Raw genomic sequence first — 23,446 nt, 5'->3', positions numbered from 1 at the left:
ATTCTGTTTGACAAATACTTGAACACTGTCCTCCCACAAGAAGTCCAGGCCCATATGGTTTTATTGTTGAATTTATCAAACATTTAAAAATAAATAATATACCAGCCCAACAAAATCTCTTTGAAAAAATGAAGGACAAGGCAACATTTTTCATCATTTTTTTTTATCTCCCTGACTTTGATTCAGGATCTTCTTTTTTTAAAAATTTTTATTAGTGAATCACCGTGGGGTACAATTACAGATTTACAAACTTTCATGCTTGCATTTCAGTTATACAATAATCAAGTACCCATCCCTCCACCAGAGCCCATTCTCCACCATCAATGATCCTAGTATTCCTCCCAGCACCCCCACTCCCTCCCCTCCACCCCACCGGACCTCTGAGGCAGGGCATTCCCTTTTGTTCTCTCTTTCCTTTTAGGTGTTTTAGTTTGCACTAGAGGCACTGAGTGACCATTGTGTTCGATCTATAGTCTACATTCGGTTCGCATCTCCCAACCTGAGCTGGTCCTCCAGATACCCTTTCATGTTAAGTGAAATGAGTCAGAAAAAGAGGTAGAGACATAGAAACACTGCACTCATCTGTGGAATATAAAGTTTCATCATTATTTTTAATCTGTACAGCCTATCAAAAACTATGTGGAATATTCTTTTAATCTGTTTTCTGATTCTTGTTTTGCTTTGAAGCAGCATCTAGTGATACTTAGGGCTTAATCCTGGCTCTGCACTCAGGAAATCCTGGTGGTGCTCAAGGAACCAAATGGGATGTCAGGTATCAAACCTGGGTTGGGTGCGTTCAAGGTCAACCTGCTGTACTATGGCTCTGGACTGTCTTCTGATTTTTATTTTTAAATGTTTGTTGGCTTTCAGAAGGTGAGACATACTGACAAGCAATCCATAGTGTAATAGATGACCACTTTTCATAGGGAAAAGTCATACTTCACTCTCTTCTTAGTTTATAGCCCCCAGAGGAGTAAATACCTACTTCCTATGTGAAGGAAATCAAAGCTCACAGCCCTCCCACAAAGACACCTTCCCTACCATTACATACCAAACTGGACACACCTCAAAGCAGAAACTGGAATTCAGATAGCAAAAGTGGTGATGAAAATTAAAGATCTGCTTCTGTAATCTCCTCTAACTACTCTTATAACCTCATGGTTGTCTTATTGTCTCATTTATCCTGAAGTGTCACAGCTCAGGAATCATATCTTATAAACCTTTTCTGAGTCCCAAAACTAAGTAGGATGTTCCTATTCTATGACTCTGCCATCTCTGTCAAAGAGCACATATTAAAATTACCTGCCTGGGTCTCTGTATCTTTCCTATTATGTCTTTAGCTTACTGAGGGCAGAAATCCCATCTTGCTTTGATTTTCTCACCAGTGTTTCACAGTTCTTAACCAACACATAGTCAATACTCAGTGAATATGCAGTGAGATGAAGTTGGGGAAGCAGTCAGACATGGCAAAATCATTAACAGGAGGAAAAGTCATTTCTAAAAAAGCGATGTGCAATTAGAGAAATTGACAGTAAACTATGTTTAACTTAATTTACTAAATACTTAGAATTCACCCTAAATAGTAACTGTTTCATTTACTCCCCATCTCTCTTCTAGATGGCATTATTAGTACAAACCAAGACCTTTCATTTTACAAATCCAAACTTTCCCTTGAAATCTACTATAGAAGGTAAAGGAATGTTAGGTCCATGCCCCCAAAGCTCATTACAGGAATTCATCAAGATTGGGTACATGGATAGCAATGATGATAGGGTAAAACATTCTCTGGCTAAACAGTTGGATTCTTTCCTTGAGGGTCTTTCTGAAAACATGTAATTTGTCTTCATAGTCCTCTAAATCAGTCTGAAGCAGAAAGTAGCAGCTTTTGCACCTCTACCCATATTTGCTGGCACCATTCCAACTACTCCTGACAAATGAGATCCTGAAGAATTAATCTCCTGTAGTAGCAGAATAAATCCTTGAGAGAGACCAAGTATTGCAGAGTTTACACAATTTCATTCTTAATTATGATTTTTTTTAAAAAATAGCATTCTGGGGAATTTTTGTTGAGGAGAACATTATATGAAAAGCTAGTGTTTATAAATTACTCACAACATCTAAACTAGGCCATAAGCCATACAGATATTGCCTCATTTAATCCTTACCAACAACCCTGTGTACTATGTTGTAATAGTAATCCATATCTTGACAGTATGTTTGTTTGTCTAATGAAAAAAATCACAAAATTAAAGGCAGTGAAAATGTAATATAAATTTAGGTGCATCAAATGCCCTAATCTACCCTCAATTTTAAGACTGTAGTTGTATTATTCGTTGTACCATTTATATACTACCTGCATAATGATGCCCCTACAATGCCCTGCACAAATCAAGTGCAGAATTAAGTCACTAATATCAAGTAGGAGGAATCATCCACCCCACCAACCAAAAAACCAAAAGTAGCCCATAAACATGATTCATTTTCCACACAAGAGACTAATTTAAGGGAACATTTCTTTCTATACAAAATAATGAAGCCAAATAGAAAGCAATTTAAACTTTACAATGGCTTCCTCAGAATCTCATCTGTCAAATCATCTAGCAAAACACAGAAAAATAAAAGGTAATAAAGGAAAAATCAAAAAGTCAAAAGAGTCAACTTAATGTGATCAAATAAGCATACACTACTGTCTTAATTGCTGTACTCCTGTTCTACCACCTACCATCACCACCACTTCCGTCAGCACCACCAGGACCATACCATTTCCGGGCCCAGTATGACTGAAGTATCTTTATAATAATCTTTATTATTACTAGGAGCACTAGATTTATTGAAGAAATGAGATTTCAGTTTATTTACTCTTGGTAATAGGTCTCTTGGTAAGTAATAATGACTGCCTGGCAAGCTACCGAGAGTATCGCGCCCGGATGGCAGAGTCTGGCAAGCTACCCATGGCATATTCGATATGCCAAAAAACGTAACAATAAGTCTCACAATGGGAGACATTACTGGTGCCCGCTCAAACAAATCGATGAGCAACGGGATGACAGTGACAGTGACAGTGAAGTATGTTACTAAGTATAGTATGCAAGAATTTGTGAAATTATTGCAAAATCATAACAAAATGATTTGGGGACTTAAATAACAGAAGAAACACAATTCTGCATCTCTATATTGCACATCTCAGATTTTACTTCAAACTAACTGCCATGCAATTTAGAAACTCTTGACTCTTATCTAAATGAGAAACACATCTAAACGATTATAGAATAGTGCATAGTTAACCCACTAAGCTATTTGCTTGTATTTGTACCAGAGAACAATAAGAAATCTGGGCAGAGCGCTACAATTCATAAATTCATAGCAGAGGGTGCTGACCCTGTGATTTCAGATACTTCCAGAATCTCTTTACTGACTACTGGACTTTACTGGCATTTTCTGTTGTCTTGGAATCCATTCTAATTTATATTGGGGTTTGCTTTATAGCTACTAGTTGCTGCTGATTATACTGTAATTGACCTTTTTTGTTGTATAGGAAATGGAAATTCATTTCCTAATCAATTTTTGGGAGAAGTGGCCACAACTGGCAATGCTCAGGGCTTACTCTGACTCCTGGTGGGCTTAGGGGACCAGATGGGGTTCCAGGGATCAAATCCAGGTCACGTGTGCAAGATAAGTGCTCTATTTGTTAATTATTGCTCCAGCCCCTCCTAGTAATTTTTTTACTTATTTTATCTTATATAACACTATGCAATAATATCAAAGTGCTTCTTTTAAGATCTGTGACATCTTTTTTCAGAGGATATAACATGCAGAACTTGCTATTTATGATTTCAGTATATTATACTTACATAAACAGAACAGTATTATCCCTTCAAGACAACTTTAAAATCCCTTTCACAGTACAGGATTAAAAGTACATAAATTTTTTTCTTATAAAGTTTAAACACATTAGTACACCTGTAAATCTTGTACATCAGCAATATAAAGTATGGAACAGAATGCACAAATTGCTACATGAACAATGAATCATAGATCAAAAGAGAAATATTAATAATAAAAAACCAGCTGAAATATTCTTTGCACTAAAAACTAGGAAGTATGTAATGCTTTCCATCTTTCTCTTTTAACCCTTACAATAACCATATGAAATAAGTATATCATTACCCTTTTCTAACAATAATAAAAGAGAGTCAACTAAGCAAGATAGTTTTTCCATCTCAGCATTACTGACATTTGGTACCAGATCATTCTTTTCCATGGATGTTATTTGCACTGTAAAATATTTCCACTCATTTTGGACTGCAGCGATAGCACAGCAGGTAGGGCATTTGCCTTGCATGCAGCTGACCTGGGTTCGATTCCTCCATCCCCCTCAGAGAGCCTGGCAAGCTACCCGTGGCATATTTGATATGCCAAGAACAGTAACAACAAGTCTCACAATGGAGATGATATTGGTGCCCGCTTGAGCAAATCGATTAAACAACGGGACAATAGTGCCACAGTGCTATAGTGCTTGGACTCTATCTACTGAATGCCATTAGTATGACAAAGTCCCAAATATAACAACCTAAAATGTGTCCAGTCACTGCCCAAGTCCCTCTGGGGGCAAAACACCCCCCACTTAAGAACCACTGCCTTAGGAAAAGTAAGTAATTTACTCAAGGCTACACTCAAGAAACAGCAGAAGCAGGGTTTAGAAGCCATATATTTTTTTACTCTGTGATAGCTCAAGGAACATAAGTAACCACTCAAAACAGTAAATTAAGATTAGGGGACTGGAGAGATAATATTTGGGAAGGGCACTTGCCTTGCACACAACCGACCCAGATTCAATCCCCAACATCCCATATAGTTCTCTGAGTGTAGAATCAGGAGTGATCCCTAAACACAAAGCCAGGAATAAGCCCTGAGCACTTCCAGGTGTGACCCAAAATAAAATAAAAATAATAAGATTCAGGTGACCGGTTGACTACTTTTCTCTGGAGAGCTCTTCCATGAACGCACTACACTGGATTCTTCCAAATTTTTCCCTCCTACATAAGGCATCATCCTAATAGCTATAGTCTTGCATAGTTTGGTCCTCTTCATCCCATCCTGTTGCAAATGGCCCCAAATACAATCAACAATTAGTTTTGTTATCTCTACCTCTCAGAAAATAAGACACAAAGAATCCCTAAATATACAATCCTCTTTGCTTCATATCAATTCCCTTATAGGACCAAAGATTCCCACTTGAATGTTAAAGTGCAAGACCCTTGACCCTTGACACTGAACTCAAGCTTTTCTCTACAGACTCCCAAACTCTCATAATGGTACTTTCCTATACCCAAGACCCATTATGTGCTTAAATACACTGTTTCACTTGCGGGTCTCAAGAACCCTAGGAAGCAAATGTTATTACTTGCATTTGGCCAAAATGAAACAACTCCTAAGAAGTAGAGAAACTGCCAAACATTAAACAGAATTTGTGTCAAGACTCCAATTTCCACCAAAGGAAGAGATGGGTTGTCTTGAGCCAACCCTAATCCCTTCTCAGTTTGAAACTGAGTAAAGGGTATGGGCTTTTCTGGTCCAAAGAATGTTCTTGGCTCAATATACTCTCCAGATTGCTAAGAAATTTTCACTCAAATTCCCTCTACCTAACAAGTTCCAAAGTTGTAAGAATAAACAATCTACTTGTGGAAAGGGAAAAGGGAAAAAAATCAGGCACTGACCCAATGAACTTTGAAAATGCACTATCATACTAAATTGAAGAACAGAAAAATACAAAACAATCTTCCTTTTTCTGATGCTACCTGTTGTTGACTTTTTATTCATAAATAGTCATCTATTTATACATGAGAGATAACATTAACACTAAAAACTTTAGGTTGTTAAGTACTAAAATAGATTTTTGGAGGGGTATGAATCCTGGTAGTGAAAGTAAAAGATCTTTCCCAGTTCAATAATATTATTTAAATATACTTTTCTCAAAGTTTTGATTAAATTTTTCCATGAGTTTCCAGTTTGGGGTTGAGGCCAAAACCCAAAATTTTCAAACGTAAGATGTCATCAAGAGAAAAGAATAATAGGCTGAGTAGGAAAATGAATTTCAAAGGGCATCTATACCATTCTTATCCTTTTGCTTTTTTGGGGGGGGTTCACACCCGGCAATGCACAGGGGTTACTCATGGCTCTGTACTCAGGAATTACTCCTGGTGGTGCTCAGGGGACCATATGGGATGCTGGGATTCAAACCCGGGTCGGCCTCGTACAAGGCAAACGCCCCACCCACTGTGCTATCACTCCAGCCCCTACTCTTTTAATTAAATAAGACTTAATCTTTTTTTCATCTGGAGTTCCAAGAAGTAAAAATTAGGGGCTGGGGATAATACAGTGGGTAGAGTGTTTCACTTACATGCAACTAACACCGGGCTAGATCCCCAGTACTCCATGTGGTTCCCCGAACTCCACCAAGAGAGATCTTCGAGCAGAGAGCCAGAAATCAGTCCTAGCATCACTGTGTGTGGCCCACAAACCAAAACCAAATCAAAACAAAGAAAGCAATTGAAACAGAAAGAACTCAGAAAGTTTCTGGCATTTCAAAAGCCTGCCATTCCATACTCACCCAACAATTTCTCTGCTTTGTGACCCAAGTGACATGCCATCTTCATGTCACTTTCACCTCTAAGTATAATCAGTATGGAGATTAAAACAAGATCATTCTCTGAAGCACCTGACACATAGTAGATACAGAGCTTTAACCAAGTCACTTTGGACATATCGATGGTTTTTGCCAAATTTCTGCTTTGGCAATTGTCCCTTTATTGTCCAGCTCATGATTAGTTCACTATTTAGATTATTTAGGTAATTGTTATTTAGGTAAAATGACAAGTGTCTAAACCAAGAATGATCTAGTAGTGGGCAAGAGATTATCAGTTTAGAATCAGTTTAGGGCTTTGGTACTTGCCTAGTAACCTCCGACTGGCAATGCTGCTCCTGGCCAGAGACCCCCTTACTCACTTCCAGGAAAATTGAGTTCCTGCCATTGTCACAAGCTGCTTGGTGGTCTAGAATATCTTCTGGAAGAGTCTCGATGATTAAAATCAGAAAATACCACTTTTAATCAAAAAGAATCTGAAATTCTTATGTTCAACTTCATCTCTTCACAGATGCGACCATGGAAACTGAGCAGGGCTGAACTGTGACAGAATGCAAATCTGACTCTTACTTTTAGCTATACCAGTGGTTCTCAACTAGAGCTGATTTTGTCTGTAAGGGGCCATACTTAAATGTCACCACTAGGGAAATGGGGGCTGCTACTGGTAGCTAGTGAGTAGAAGCCAGAAGTAATGCTAAGCATCCCATAATGTGACCATGAAAACACCAGGGGTGCTGAGGCTAAAACACTCTGAAGTTGAGGAGCAAGCTCAATGATTCATTAGGTATGTTTTGCATGTAGGAAATCTAGGTTCAATCCCAAGTACCACATGGTTCCCGGGGCAACACCAAGAGAACAAACCTAGGAATAGTCCCTGAACACCAATGGGTATGATTCCCCTCCCTCAAAAAAAAAAAAAAAAGCTCAAGGGATGGGGGAGTGATGCAGTGCCAAAAGTACACACTTCACACAGGTATGTTCAAAGAAAACACCACATAAAAAGGTTAAAAATAAAAAGTTCTGAGCTTTGTTATTAGACATTATGCTCTAAGAAATCCAAAAACTGTTAATCTGCTGCTGTTGGGAGCTGAATTTCACCCCAATTTAAAAGTGCTCATCAACGATGGCATCAGTCAAGCCAACTCTGCCATTCTAGTATTGAAGAACCCTTAAGTATGAACTTTATTTTTGAAGCATAATGATTAGGCCCAGCCTGAGTGCCACTGAAGACTTAAAGACACACTCAGGTCTTATTAAGCAATCTAAAAAAAATGATGTGCAAAAGCAACATGCAATGCTCCAAGGAAGGGCCAAATGACACACACCCCACAGTTATCAAATATTCATGTAATGCAACTCAACAAATACGCTGGATACACCACAGATTAATTGTTTCAAAAAGGAAATATAGACTGAGGAACTGATATAAAATAAAACTACTGTCAGAGAGTCCCACCCAAAACTCCAATTCCATGTTGGAAGAACACAAATAGAAGAGAAAGGCAGATTCAATGATCCAAACAACTTTGTACTTTCTGGTTCTAGTCCAAGTACACCACCTGGCTTAATAACCACAGAGACCTCCACCATGGCCAGTCTGAAGGCCAAGACAGAGACTCTGGGAGAAGGAACACATGATGATATGCAAAGTCATTTAAGTATGAGTCATTTACCTATCTGAGGGTATTCATTTGTGTTTCTATCTGTAATTCTGATCAGTTCTGACCATGGTAGAAATATATAAAGAAGCCCAATCTGACTTATTCATAAATACAACCCACATTTAATAAAACGCCAGGATGTTCAAGGTCTCTTGTTTTGGGGGAGCCATATTCCCTACTCAAATTAAAATCACAGTGATGCTATGAAGAATGGCATGTATCCAATTAATTCTTGCAACTAACATGGAATTGAAACAGCAATAACTGGGAGAGTAAGATCTTCTTTTAGTGGAAGATCCAAGAAGGTCCCATAGAAAAGACTGATATTAGAACTGGATAAGCAATGGTATTGCTGTAGGAAGATTAAAACATCCAAGATGCTAGAAAGAATGTGAGGAAAGAAGACAAACATGACAGTGAAGTGTTCACCTTGATTGGAATTGAGTTCACCTTGACTGGAACTGGTTAATAGAAAGGAGGAATAGAAACAATCAGGAAAGCCCAGGGAGAGACAGGTGGGCCTTAAGAAGCTTCATGAGCGATGGGGAAAAGGGAGATGGGACAGAGAAGGGATCACTAAGAAAATGATGGCTAGAGAAATCAGCTGGGATGGGAGATGTGTGCCAGAAGTAGATAATGGACCAAACATATGACCTCTCAGTGTCTGTGTTGCAAGACATAATGCCCAAGAATAGAGAGAGAGTATGGGGAATACTGTCTGCCATGGAGGCAGGGGTAGGATGAGAAAGGGAGGTTATACCAGGGATATTGGTGGTGGGGAATGTGCAATGGTAGAGGGATGGGTGTTTGATCATTGTGTGATTGTAACCCAAACACAAAAGCTTGTAACTATCTCACGGTGATTCAATAAAATTTTTTTAAAAAGATGCAAGATGAAGATAAAGAACTTTATTAATCAAAAGCCAGTGGTGGGGTTTTCTGTTGTTATTTTTTGTAAACCTCCCTATCATAACCAGAGGCATGATGGAAAAGTAATCAGAAAAAGAAAATAGGACAGGGCTGGAGCAATAGCACAGCGGGTAGGGCGTTTTTGCCTTGCACACGGCCAACCTGGGTTCGATTCCCAGCATCCCATATGGTCCCCTGAGCACCGCCAGGAGTAATTCCTGAGTACAGAGCTAGGAGTAATCCCTGTGCATCGCCAGGTGTGACCCAAAAAGCAAAAAAAAAAAAAAAAGGAAAAAAATAGGACAATTGCCTTGCAGCGTCGGCCACATGCAAGGCAAGCGTCAGACCAGTTGTACTATTACTATGGCCCTATTCCCATTAAAAAAAGAAAAATTAAATAAAGCTTTTTTTTTTCTTTTTGGGTCACACCTAGCGATGCACAGGGGTTTCTCCTGGCTTTGCACTCAGTAATTACTCCTGACGCTCAGGGGACCATATGAGATGCTGGGAATCAAACCTGGGTCGGCCTCGTGCAAGGCAAACGCCCTTCCCACTGTGCTATCACTCCAGCCGCAAATAAATAAAGCATTTAATAGACTGCAAAAATTCTTTTTTACACTATGCAAGGTGAAATAAGAACAGATGACCTTTACTTGGCTTCACATAGGAAAGTGCATGTCAGGATATTCAGAATTTTCACTACCCTGCCCAGGACCAGGAAAACAACTGTAAAACGTGCCACATGTATAGCTTTGGGAGTTACAAAGACATTGTGTGTGTGGGTGGGGGGGAAGGGGGGAAGTGGGTGCAAATGCAGAGTGTGAGAACAAAGAGGCTGTGCCATACGTATCCTGCAAGAAGCGTCTCCACATCTTCCTCCCTCATTCACCTCCAGGTCACTCTTCTATTCACTGTGAGGTCTCCATTCTTTTTAATTTTTTTCAATTAATACTCTTCTTTTTTTTTTATTAAAGCACTGGCTGGAGTGATAGGACAGCGGATAGGGTGTTTGTCTTGCATACGGCCACCCTGTGTTTGATTCCTCAGTCCCTCTCGGAGAGCCCAGCAAGCTACCAAGAGTGTCCCGCCCGCATGGCAAAGCCTGGCAAGTTCCCTGTGGTGTATTCAATATACCAAAAACAATAACAACCAATCTCACAATGGAGACGTTACTGGTGTCCACTCGAGCAAATTGATGAGCAATAGGATGACAGTGATGACAGTGACAGTGATACTCAAATTTTAATATGGGTAAGTGAAAGAATAATAGAAATAATACTAATTCTCAGAATAGAACAGAAAAAAATACAGAAATTATATCTAGATGATACTCTTGACTCAGAAATGACAGCTTTGTACTAGTCATTTTTGCAACTACTCTCTAGATGAGCTTCCCAGACTCAGTGCAGATCTGTTTACTACAGTCCATTGCCCTATCTCACCACTTGTGGTCCCTCTTCCTACTGTGTACTCTGCATCTGCTTTCTCTGCACCTGTACATCCCCACATTCCTGCCAACATATCAGCAAGGGGGCCATGTGTAAAGGGATGGGTCCATGGCCACTGCTCCGAAACCATCATGTAGACACTCCATAACTCTCCTCTTTCCCTTGTCCATGTTTCATCTGAAATTCCTGTACTTGTAGGGCCATTTCCACATTGTTTGGAATTTTGTCTTTTGTGGGCTAAGTACTGGTGTCCATGTGTGAGCTGTGCTCTCACCAAGGCCCTTTGCTGATTTCCCTGGTCAAACTAATCCACCACTGTTCACAATAAAGCTCACCCTTACTCATGGCTATTTTGGCATACAAATGAATATATTCTCATAGCCAGTGTACATGTTCTTACTGATTTGAGGGTAATTTAGTCATCAATAATGCAAAAAAATTGCCTTTACATGACTTTTTCCTCTTAGAAATCTTCTGGTCCCTGATGTCACCATTAATTCTTACGCTCCAAATACATTATCCCCAAAACACAAAAACACTAATTCGAAAGGATATATGCAACCCCATGTTCATCACTGCACTTAGTACAAGAGCCAAGATAAAGAAACAACCCAAATGCCGCACCGTGAATGAATGGATCAAGAGGTCGTGGAGATTTGGTCTATATACACAATAGAATACTGTCTAGCTCTAAAACAGAAAAAAAATCATGCAATTTTCCACAACCTGACTGGAACTACAATAGAACATGCTGAGTAAAGTTCACCAGGGAGAAAAGAGACAGATGCAGAATGATCTCTCTCATACGTGGATCATAAAGATACAAATCAAGGTTCAACAAAGGACCAACAGCAATACTACAGAACTGATATAAAGAACTGAGGCTGTGAGAGCTGGGGTTGAAAAGAGGACACTGGAGGCCTTGGGGGAGGGAGATGAGTGCACTGATGATGGGTGATATTTTGGAATTGTGGAGACAGGAAATTATCTTTAACCATATTGTATATCACAATCCAAAAAAAGAAGAGGGAAAAGTTATAAAAAAATAAGAGTACTATTAATTAAACAGCAGTACATATTATTGGTTGTTTGTATGCATATATGCCTTGATTTATCCTATCACTCATCTTTATTTATTTTTTTTTTGCCATTCACCATATCTTTATTTAATTATTTGAGTATAAAAGTGTATTGATTTCAGGGTTGCTATGTCATGAGAAAGAACATCACGAACTAAGGAATACAAAGAGGGACACAGATAAAAAGCACATAAATGGAGTGTCAAGGCATGACATTGGGTGAGGGGGTGCAGGAATCAAATAAGTTCAGATAGAGGTCACAGTTGAAGATAAGGTGGAGAAACATTTACTAGGGTGTGATACGTTTTTTCTTTTACTTTGGTCTTAAATATTCTTCTCCTTTCTAGAGTTACTTTGACCAGCATTGCTTTTTTTGGTTTATTTTTGTTTTTTTCTTTCTGGGTCACACCTGGCTATGCACAGGGGTTACTCCTGGCTTTACAGTCAAGGATTATTCCTGGCAGTACTCGGGGGACCATATGGCATCCTGGGTATCGAACCCAGGTTGGCCGCATGCAAGACAAATGCCCTACCAGTTGTACTATCACTGCAGCCCCAGACCAGCATTGCTTTTTACACAAACACACACACATGCACACAACATTGAGTTGTTAGGACACTTGTCATATAGATCATTGAGTCACAAGCTGAATTTCATTCCTGATTAAATTATATTTTAAAAGGACACATGCATTAAATTTCACTCTTCATAAATTCAACTTTTTCTTCCTATTATTGCTGTTGTGATAGCCAGGAAGTTACACACAGTTGTTTGCTATATTTGTACATTTAGTTGTGCTGCTTACTGGAGGTTACACAATATAACTGTGGTGCTCATACACTAAAGTTGCACACTTTGTTGGTATTGTTGGTATTGCTGAGTCATATGGGAGTTCTATTTTTGAGAAACATTTTTTTTTTTGGTTGTCAGATAACTATAAATTCCACTGCATTTTTATTGCATTAACATATATTATTTATCATTCTCATCAGAAAGAGTATTTTTTCAAAAGCATTATTTTTAGTTTAAAAAAAGAGAGATGGGGTGTCTTTTACCCTGTATTCTATTTTTATAACACATACCCTCATACACAAATTGCTAGATTTGCTACATTTGCTAATACTTTTCTTCATCATTCTTATTTTTCTTCTCTCTCTTTGCTTTCTTCACCCTTTCTTTTTTTTTTTAAATTTATTTATTTTTAATTAGAGAATCACCGTGAGGGTACAGTTACAGATTTATACACTTTTGTGCTTATACTTCCCTCATACAAAGTTTGGGAACCCATCCCTTCACCAGTGCCCATTCTCCACCACCCGTAAACCCAGTGTCCCTCCCACCCTCCCCAATCCCATCTCCCCCCCACCCCACCCTGCCACTGTGGCAAGGCATTCCCTTCTGTTTTCTCTCTCTAATTAGCTGTTGTGGTTTGCAATAAAGGTGTTGAGTGGCCGCTGTGCTCAGTCTCTAGCCCTCATTCAGCCCGCAACTCCCTTCCCCCACATGGCCTTCGACTACAATGTAGTTGGTGATCGCTTCTCTGAGTTGACCTTTCCCCGGAACGTGAGGCCAGCCTCGAAGCCATGGAGTCAACCTCCTGGTACTTATTTCTACAGTTCTTGGGTGTTAGTCTCCCACTCTGTTATTCTATATACCATAGATGAGTGCAATCTTTCTATGTCTGTCTCTCTCTTTCTGACTCATTTCACTCAGCATGAAACTTTTCATGCCCATCCACTTGACTACAAAATTCTTGACCTCCTTTTTTCTAACAGCTGCATAGTATTCCATTGTATAGATGTACCAAAGTTTCCTCAACCAGTCATCCATTCTGGGGCATTCGGGTTTTTTCCTATCACTCATCTTTATTTTCCCTAATAGTTATCTTGCTGTCAACTTTCATTGAAGTGTAGAAGACAACAGTTCAGTATTCCATATCAATGATACCGAAAGAGCTTCAAAATTCACCAGTGAGTCTGAAGTCTCAGGAATGAAATGGGGTCATGCTTCAGCAGACAATGACCCTGCTAATATGAGAATACAACTGCCTAAATGCAGCCTTCTCAAAGGGTGATACACACTCATCTTCCCCACCCACACAGGACAATCTATTTGAACAAACAACAAAAGTAGCTGATGACTCATTAAGTATGCTGATTTATGAAAGCTGAGCACAGGCAGACCTGAATAAGAAAATCATTTGCTGGACTTAATCAATTATTGGGCTCATCAAACATGATTACTGAGCCATATAAAAATCCAAGTGAAAGAAGGCATTAGACACATGAGGGAAAATAATTCTTGCTAAAATGACCACTCTATTATATGCATGTATTATGTATATCTTATCAATTATCCTACTTATTTCATTGGGTGGTTTATGGGCTGACTTTTTCCCAATTTCATCATTTTTTTAAGCCTTTTGTCTCTTTGAGAGAAACCCAAAAGAATTAGCAAAACACTGACACACTCAAGAGTTGGTGGAAAGAGGCACATGCCCTGCACGCTTGCAGCCCAGAGTTCTGTTCCTGACACTGCCTGGTCCCTGAGCACTGCTGGATGTAGCCTTGTGGCCCCGAGCATCACTAGACCCAAGGGTTGACCTGTCCATCCCAACTAACCTAGTAACACAAAGAGAGGCACTGCGACCACGAGCAATAATTTATAAGTCTTCCAGATAAGAACTGGAGATACTACAAAGACAAACTATTATTCAATCTCTTAGCAGATGTTAAAATGTGTAGGATAACATAGCCTCAGTAGTTTAGGTTTATTGGGTTACTCCCGTTACAGTGCTCCTATTCCTCTTTGTTTATTTGTAGCTTCTTTCTTAGTGTTCTGTTGACTTGTAAATAATGTTTTTCTTTTCTCCTTGAGTCCTTTGCATAGTTTATTCAGAGCAAGTCCTTTTCGTATGGACACAGGAAGACTTAACAAATGTTATGCTTTTGTAACCTGGGAGTCATTTGACTCTACATGATATTTTCATCCTGGGCATCTGTTCTCTTGACCTAAGCCTCAGCTGCCCTTACTTCCTAGCACCCCCAAAGCACGGTCCCGACGTGGGACAGAGACGGACCCAGGGCAAGCAGTGAGTTGTGTGCTACCCTGGCATCGAGATGGGCCTGGCCAAAGGGCCTAATGCTTAACTATAAGTTAAGAGCTTGATCATGGACAAATGCTGTCATGATCCAAACAGTGATAACTAGATTTGGACCCTGCTAGGGTGAGGAATGATTAATCTGGCCTGAGTGCTGTGGTCTGAGCCTGTGGCAAGAAGTTGCCAGGAGAGCTGCCTTGCAAGCCTCAATGTATCCCTTGCTATGTCCATACAAAAATAACTGTATTAAGATGTTAATAAGTTCCTGGACTAAGGAAAAGAAAAAAACCTTAAGAGTGAGGAAGGGCTTTGGAATGCCCTGCCCTCAGGAAGGGCTTTCTTGTGCTGATTTTGCTACCTGGCTGGGTGTAGCCTAGAGGGCAAGGTGGGAGAGACAAGGAGGAGGAGAGATGAGAGAAGCCAGAAAGAAGCAGTAGTTGATCCAGAGAGAGGCCGGGGCTGGGAGTACGGGAGATGAGAAAGATGGAAGATTGAATAAACGGTAACTAATCAGCAACCAGCTTGGTCCTCATTCTTCCTTCGCCTGTCCTTGACCACCGGCCGTCCCGATCCAGTCACACACTGCGGTTCCAGAGCACTGAATGTGGGTGGTGAGACAGAGCCGCCCGGGGAGCCCGAGTGCACTCGCCCCTCGGAGAGCCTTAGTTTTTTACAGCTCCTTAGTTTTTTACAAGAATGCTCACACTTTTGAGCACCATGAATAAGAAGCCAATCTCCAGGTTCTCTATGAGTTCTTTGTTCTCTTTTATAAGAAGAGTGTATGATAATGTATATATCATGTTGGAGGGCTGGAGCAATAGCACAGTGGGTAAGGTGTTAGCCTTGCACGCAGCCAACCCGGGTTCAATTCCCAGCATCCCATATGGTCCTCTGAGCACCACCAGGAGTAATTCCTGAGTGCAGAGCCAGGAGTAAACCCTGTGCATCACCGAGTGTGACCCAAAAAGCAAAAAAAAAAAACACAAAAAAACCCAGTTTTTCCTAATGACCCTCATATTTACATATATTAAAGCACTTACAGTACTTTTATTTTATTATATTTTTATTTTATTATTTTTGTTCTGTTTTATCTCTATCTCCTAGTGCCTTTTCAAACAGGTTATTTCTTATAAATATTCTAAATGCAAGAACTTAATATATGTGTAATAATGGTGTTACACTGAAAAATATGTGTAAAATATTTGCATATAACTATCAGTGATTACCAGATGAAAGACACTGTTAATTCTTCACTGATAAATCTAGACTTATAAGACCATATGGTCAGAACCAAAAGTTCTACTTGAACTATCTTAAAAAGAGCTAGGATTAATAACAAACTCATTAACACAAACATTAACTGAGTTCCACTCTCGATGTGACTTAAAACCCCAACTCCTGATTAGTCTGCTCAAAGTGTTTTCATAAGTCCAGATAGGTAAAAAGCTAGGTATGTGCTTGCAGTGGCCTCTCAGGTTTGTGGACATGTAATTATATGTATCACTGTCTCTGTGCTCACCAACCACAGGTGTGGATGCATGTGTGCATGCATGCGCATATGTCAGAAGTCTTTCAACTATCAGTTTATAACATCATCTATGAGCAATTCCTTTCTTCAGGTTAGTTCAACAGTCGATCTTTTTTCTAAGTATTTGTTACTGTTTTGCATATTGTCTGGGAGGCTATCTCAAAGATCACTAGGTGCCTTTGTGACATAGTTAAAAGTTTCAATAATATCAGTCTTTTGGTTTAAGTGCTAGTTTTTAAAGAAATAAGCACATTTCCCTTCATGTTAAAAGTGACTCAGCAGAATCTCTATCATCAAATCTATTCTCAGCCTATGAAGATTTGCCTAGAATTTTATGAAATATCTAAAGAAAGACAAGCCTACCTCTGTTGAGTTGTAATGAGATGGTGACTTTGAAGACAAATTTTCATTTGGGGCAGGCCATTGTAATCCTGACCCTTTGGGAAGTTAAGAGCAATTTTCTTGAGAAACCTCAGAAGAGCTACATAGCTTATCAAATAGGGAATATACACAATATGAAAAATAACTTAGGTTTATGTTCCATTTAACTCCACATGCAGTTGTATACAATTCAACTGTGGCACCTCTCCCTGGAGCCATCACCAACAATCTGAGAAACTTATCAGTTCAAGATTTCATATTGGGAACATTGGTGGTAGAGAATGGGTACTGGTGGAGGGATAGGTACTCAATCATTGTATGACTGAAACATAAGCACAAAAGTTTGTAAGTCTGTAACTGTACCTCATAGTGATTCAATTGAAAAAGAAAAAGTTCAGTCCATCTGAAGAGCATCTAATAATCATTCAGTGATTCACTCAACAACATTTTCTGAAGAGCCAATTACTATGTCCCAAGCACCATAGTATATGCAGATACAACCAAAAGGTATAATATACAAGGCATTTACAATTACTCAAGGTGGAAAAAAATAGCCAAAATAGCAAACAAAAGACAACCTAGTTCAAACAGTATTACTTAGCAAAAAAAAAGAAAAAAAGAGGGTACCAGTGGGAAAGAAGGAACAGCACATGCAAAGAGACAGAGAAATGAGTCAGCATGGTGGGTTCCAAGGGATGCAATATGCTCTCACTCCCTGTTGACCTAACTGGCTTTCTGAACTTTGAAATTAATACTCTTTGTCCCACTTGACTTGAGTTATTTGACACATATGAGAACTACTCTTGAGGAAATGGATAAGACAAATATATTCACTAAAAGCTGATCAAAGCTCTCTTAGAAAATGTCCATCATCCAATCTGGACCTTTAGAAGCACAACTTTGACAGAAAGTTATTGCCAAAGCTTAGAGAATACATAGTGAAGTTGGAAGGGATAGGAGGTGGTTCTAGAGAAAAGAAAGAACCCACTGTGTGTTGTTATTTTCTAACCAAATGAAAACAATTGTAAAAAAAAAACAAAATCATTATACAAAATGGGCCGGGAACTAAGAAATACATCATGCTTCCTAAGCTCATGTCATTATTCTACTATTCTGAGACCCATAGTCCCTTTATCATGTTCATTCAACCTGCATAATACACAAATACAAATGTTCTTCCTACAAGTCAGATGATACTTATCAAAGGGAACTTTAATCAGAATGTTTTTAATGCACTGAAAAAGTGCTTCTCTATTGGGGCATGCAGGGCACTCATCCAAAGAACCAGTTAAGTCAGGGGGCTGGAGAAAAAATACAGCCTAGAGGGCACTTGCGTTGCACACAGTTTTCCTGAGTTTGATTCCCAGCACCCCATGTGATCCCCTAATCACTTCCAGGAATTATCCTTGAGCTCAGACCCAGGAGTAAGCCCTGAGCACCACCAGATGTGCCCTACAAAAACAAAAGCAAAGTATCAGTAAGTCAGAGACTGGGGAGGCAGCATAAGAACTTAGGCACCTGCCTTGCTAAGAAAGTTGGGTATAGCCCTGGAGGCCCCTGAGCACTGCTGGGGTAACCTTTCACCCCCAGCACTGCATGACCCAAATAACACCACACCATATCCTCAGGTCCCAGCACTGAACCCACTGGCCAGTGTAGCTGAATATATGAGCCACCTACACCATCTCAAAGACTCTGCCCACCCCTGCTCCATACAAAAGAACCAGTAATCAGTTTCAACTTGGAAATACTGATAATGTAAGTACAGCATTTGACAGCCTCATCAGTGAAGGTCAGAGTCCATCTGACCCCAGATCCTCTCACCAAAGGGCCTACCTGCAAAGCACAACCCAGAGCCAGTCAGAGCCTTCTGTTTGTAGATCCATTTTCCCATGCATGGCATACAGAGAGTCACAGCTGATGATATAGTACTTATATAAATATATACCTTTCACATTTTAGTCAAAAGTCCATCACTAAAAGGAGTCACAGCATCACGGCATTTTAGTAGTGAACTGAGCAAAAATTAAAGAGGGAGAAATTCAAAGAGTGAATGTGCACTTAAAGACGCCTTTGGAATCTTCATTCAAAACCTTTTGCATCCCCAGCTCAGCACCTCCAGGCCAAGAATTGAATAAAATCACTAAGACTGCACAGCAGGTACAAGTTTTTTAACCCATACTATGATGAACTCTCACACAAAGGTACTCACTTCCTGTGTCACACTAAATGTCAGCAAACCAATTTGTAACTACAGAGGCAGCGATTTTAAAATAAAAGAGGCAATTTGCTGATAAGGAACCAAGAGGCTTTTTATTATAATGAATGTCCACCATAAGCCAGACAGGAGCAGAGTTGGCCACAAAGGATTCAACCAATCAACTCCTCTCAGAAAGACGCTCTTACCTCTGGGATGTTTTCTTATATTTCCTCCTGTAGGAAAAGAAGCATAAACACATATCAGAACAGGGTTATTGGCTGTTCGTGGGACAGAAAAAGAAAAATTCCTCAATGATGGGTATGGAGATGAAATACTTGGTGAAAGCTTCTCTATGTGGCTGGTGAATTTTGAAGCCCAGTAAAAGCTGAATTATCTAGAATGATTGTTAAGATTACAGTGTTCTGTGGTAAGATGTATATAAGCATAGTTTTAATGGTTATAAATAATATCCCATGAACTCAATGACTCCTGTAATTTTTTCCTTTCCCCTCTGTGAGCCTGTGAGGTCTCCGCTGAGGTCAGTCTTTAAAGATAGAAAGATCTAGATTCAAAGCCTAGTCATTCCATTTACCAGGCTCATGGAGTTATAGAGAAGCAATTGAGCATGGAGCTTATAAAGCATTTATTTTGCCTGGCAATAACCAATGGCCAACCGTCATTAGCTATTAGTAGTGTCACCGCTGTTGTGCTGTTTCTTCTGTTCATTACTTCCCACTCTCTAGGGCTGAAGTTCCTTTAACAATGTGTACTTTAAAATGTAACTATGTAGTCTGACAGCTAAATCATAAACTCAGAAAGGAGCTCTTTAAAAAAGGAAGAAACTTACTGAAGCAGTTGTCCTGTATACTAACCATAGATATTTGCATTGTGATGCATATTTCAAAACTGCTAAAAGGTATCTGAAAAGTTCCTATGACAATAAAACAAAAAAAAATCTAACTACATGTAGAAATGCATGTTTATGAGACTTTTTTTCTGGTGATAACTTAGCATTATATACATATATTTATCAAATATATATAAATATCAAATCATTACACTGTACGTGTGATATGTCAATTATCTCTCCTTTTCAAAAAAAAGAAGAAAGGAGACAATGAGAAATTTAGCATTAGGTGACAGCAGCATTAGGAAGAGGCTAATGACTCAATTGTGGGGTTAGTCTTTTCTAAGAACATGTCCCCTGAAAAACCCAAGTGGTTGGAATTGTAGCCCAACTCTGCCACTTGAAGTTTTCATCAAGCATTAGGAAAATCTGTTAGATTTCTGGCTCAGTAATCTATCAGATGGAGGCAATATCTGTTCTGGCTGACATTTAAAGGAAAAATGGTCAGAAAGCATGTTATCCCAAAAACCAAAAGTTTTCCCAGGATCCAGGTTTTGTAGACTTGGGAGATACCCCCAAAGGTCTTGACAGGCTCTTCCTGGAAGAGAGACGAGGAGAGGAAATGCTGGGAGAATAAGCATCTCTTTGAAGCAGCCCCAGGAAGTGCAAAGCCTCCTGGTGGTCCTTAATTCCACATCCGTATTTCCATTACAGTCACTGCACCCATAAGCTAAGACACAAATTTGCAGGGCTGTATGCCACACTTTTTTAAAAGGCACAAATATTTTAAGTTCAGTATCATGATGGCCTGAGACACATTTGTTCAAATGAAAACATCCATGGCAGTGATAGGTGTTAATGGAAAAAAGCAGCATGTAACACAAAATCTATAGTGCGAACTTGACTAGCAGTGCACTAATATCTATTTGTCTGAAAGAAAACATAGCAGAATGATAACTAGGATCCCAAGGAAGCAAGTTAATGGATGACTTCTTCTATTTTCACTTTTTAAATCACTACTCACTTTTTTTTAACAATGAAGTTTTTATTATAATTAGAAAAACTATAAAATAAGTAGGTCCTAGAAATGTAAGGTATGGTAAGGTGACAATAGTTCATAATACCGTATTACATATTTGAAAGTTACAAGAGTAACATATCTTAAAAGTGCTCATCACGAGAAATTATGTTTTTAACTATGAATGGTAAGTGAATATTTACAAGACTTTTGTGATTAGTTTGCAAAATACACGATATTGATTCACTACCAGGTATATATAAGAGTAATGTGTGATATGTAAATTATACACAAACTTTCAATTACATAAACATACACATATATCATCACAGATATACATATATATGATTATATGAAATGTGGAGAAATTTTATGTTGGAGTTTCATCATCTGTAGAGAAAGGAACAGAGTGGGCTGGTATCTGCATTTTGGCACAAGCTAATAATGCTTGGTATTTAGCTCCACATTGTAAATCACAGTTATAAAACCTCTCTTGGCCTCAGTGTTTTCATCTGTAAAGTGGTTGTACACAGAGTACCTCTCCCCCAGAGCTTGTAATAAGAAATAAGATAACACATCTGCATGCCAATCTCCCAAGGCAGTTGGGTTCCTTATGCAGTTCTCCACTGTACTCCAGTATCTTTGGACTCTGCCAAAAGCTGTCAAATGGATCCTGTTACCTACGTAGCTCACACCCTCAGGGAGCAGCCAAGACTAGAGGCTTCATCTACAGGTAGAGCAGAATAAGCTGGATACCTGGTACAACATTTAGCCTTTGCTGTTCTGCCACCATTGGACTAAGGGGCTCTGGCAAGACTGGAGAAGAACACACTGAGAGTATGCAAGAACCAAAGGCAAGAGGGCAGATAGGTCAGATGGATGTTCTTGACTCCTACTCAGAACCCCAATGCTCTCCATCAGCAGAGGGTTCTTCAGAGACCAGAAGAAGACAGTCTTTACTACTGGTTTTGACAGAATTCTCCCCACATTGCTAAGGACCAGACAAAAGTATTACCATGAGCACTGCAAGAATCAAATACAAGCAAAAATACAGAAATAAGAATAGCTTCCTTCTCCAGCACCTACTAGCCACAAGCACTTAAAATAACTCATCAAGACCCACTTTGTGGCAACAGATTCTAAAAAGTAGTTCTAACATTCTAAAATGTAGTTAGAACATTATAACCATGAGCACTTGGGTTGTAGGAGAGCTGGAGTAGCATCAAGAATATTGGGGGAGAGAAGCCACCCTATCTCATGGGTAGAATATGGGGCTCAAAATAGTCAAGAGTCTCCTCTGATCCTAGAAATGAACTCCTTCTGACTGCCTCACTTTATACATGATAGAAATAGAGCTCAGAGAGCATAACTCACTTCTCTAAGGACACAGAACCTCAAGGTAGTGGAGAGAGAAAGCAAATCCTGAAGCATTCAAAGAATATCAACGAAATCATGCAAAGACGTTCACACAGAGACAAGTTTGCAGTTTTCGAGACAAAAACAAGCAAACCCCACAATAGAACATGAAGGGTTCTTCCCCTGGAGACTCAGGAAGCGAGTTGGGAAACAACCCAGTTTATTCTGGGCCTTTTGTTTGTGAAGCACTTCCATGTATCCCTGATTCATAACCTGAAAGACAAAGAGAATGCTTTTATATGCCCTTGTAGGGGCAAGTTCAAACTGTAGAACTGTTTGGCAACTATGCATTGCAAATCTCAAGACACCAGTAGCTCACTGAGCTGAAGTGGAAAACAGAGAGTGAGGGGGAGCCCAGATGCCCAGGGGCAAAGCCCAGGCTGGAGGCAGAGCCACTCCTGAGGTCAGTACAGAAGCTGCCTCTGGGGAGGGAGGTGTGCAGCAGTGCTATAAAGCGCAGTCCCATCAGTGTTTCTACTCTACACATCCACTCTCTGTTGGGTGTCTTGGTACTTTGTTTTGTTTTGTTTTGTTTTGTTTTGTTTTAAGGAGACACGTGACAACCTCATGCTTAAGACCACTTACTTGAGTTCTTTTCTATTCTCCAACTTACTATGTCCAACAAGCTGCATGACACCTGCAGCTATTTCTATCACCTACCCATTCTTTTCCTGATAGAGCAATGGGTACTACATACGCTGGTCTAAGGTCTTGAGTTGGATCCCTATCACGGCACTGTCCTTCCCACTCACCAACAATATGCCAGGTTTGAGCCCAACTTGTCTGGCCCATACCTCCAAGTCAATCAACACAGGACATGGCCCCAGAACCCCCTACGATGGTGTCATTAAGTGAAGCCCATATTTCTTTCAAAAAAGAGAAAATATGGATAACAAAAATACACATTTCTTTTGTGTATTGGATGAGAGTTAAGTGTAACAAATAATCTAAAACATAAAACAAGCACAGAACATCTGGTGAAAGTTCCACCAAGTGTCAGCTACTATAGCAATACCCCAAATTTGCAGGGGGAAGAAATTACTACATTTGAAGGCGACTGATTGGACTCCAAATTTTGCTGGGAAAAATAAATTTCATTGATTATTTCTTGAGTAGAAAAACCAAATACTCCTTAGTTCTCCATATCTCAGGACATTTGAAGAGCAAAGAAAGAAGTTTCTGCTTTTCTTTACCCTGTACCCATTTCTCTGCCAC

The 23,446-nt window shown here is 39.5% G+C and overlaps 1 protein-coding gene across 7 annotated transcripts in view; it reads right to left on the bottom strand.

The window, feature by feature from the left end:
- Positions 1 to 23,446, bottom strand: part of PDE1C (phosphodiesterase 1C) — a 645,533-nt gene that overhangs the window by 276,136 nt on the left and 345,951 nt on the right. For 2 of the 7 annotated variants that reach the window (XM_055138726.1, XM_004606905.2), the window contains exon 3: positions 19,157 to 19,183. The exons of the other annotated variants lie outside the window; for them this stretch is intronic. In XM_055138726.1, the coding sequence (XP_054994701.1) occupies positions 19,157 to 19,183 (27 nt within the window). The remainder of the gene's footprint in view (positions 1 to 19,156; positions 19,184 to 23,446) is intronic. 7 annotated transcript variants of the gene reach the window in all.

The sequence above is a fragment of the Sorex araneus genome, chromosome 1 (genome assembly GCF_027595985.1).
Source record: "Sorex araneus isolate mSorAra2 chromosome 1, mSorAra2.pri, whole genome shotgun sequence".
In the NCBI taxonomy this organism is placed as follows: Eukaryota; Metazoa; Chordata; class Mammalia; order Eulipotyphla; family Soricidae; genus Sorex; species Sorex araneus.
Note: the sequence above shows the minus strand (reverse complement) of the source record. Positions and strands in the feature narration are given on the sequence as shown.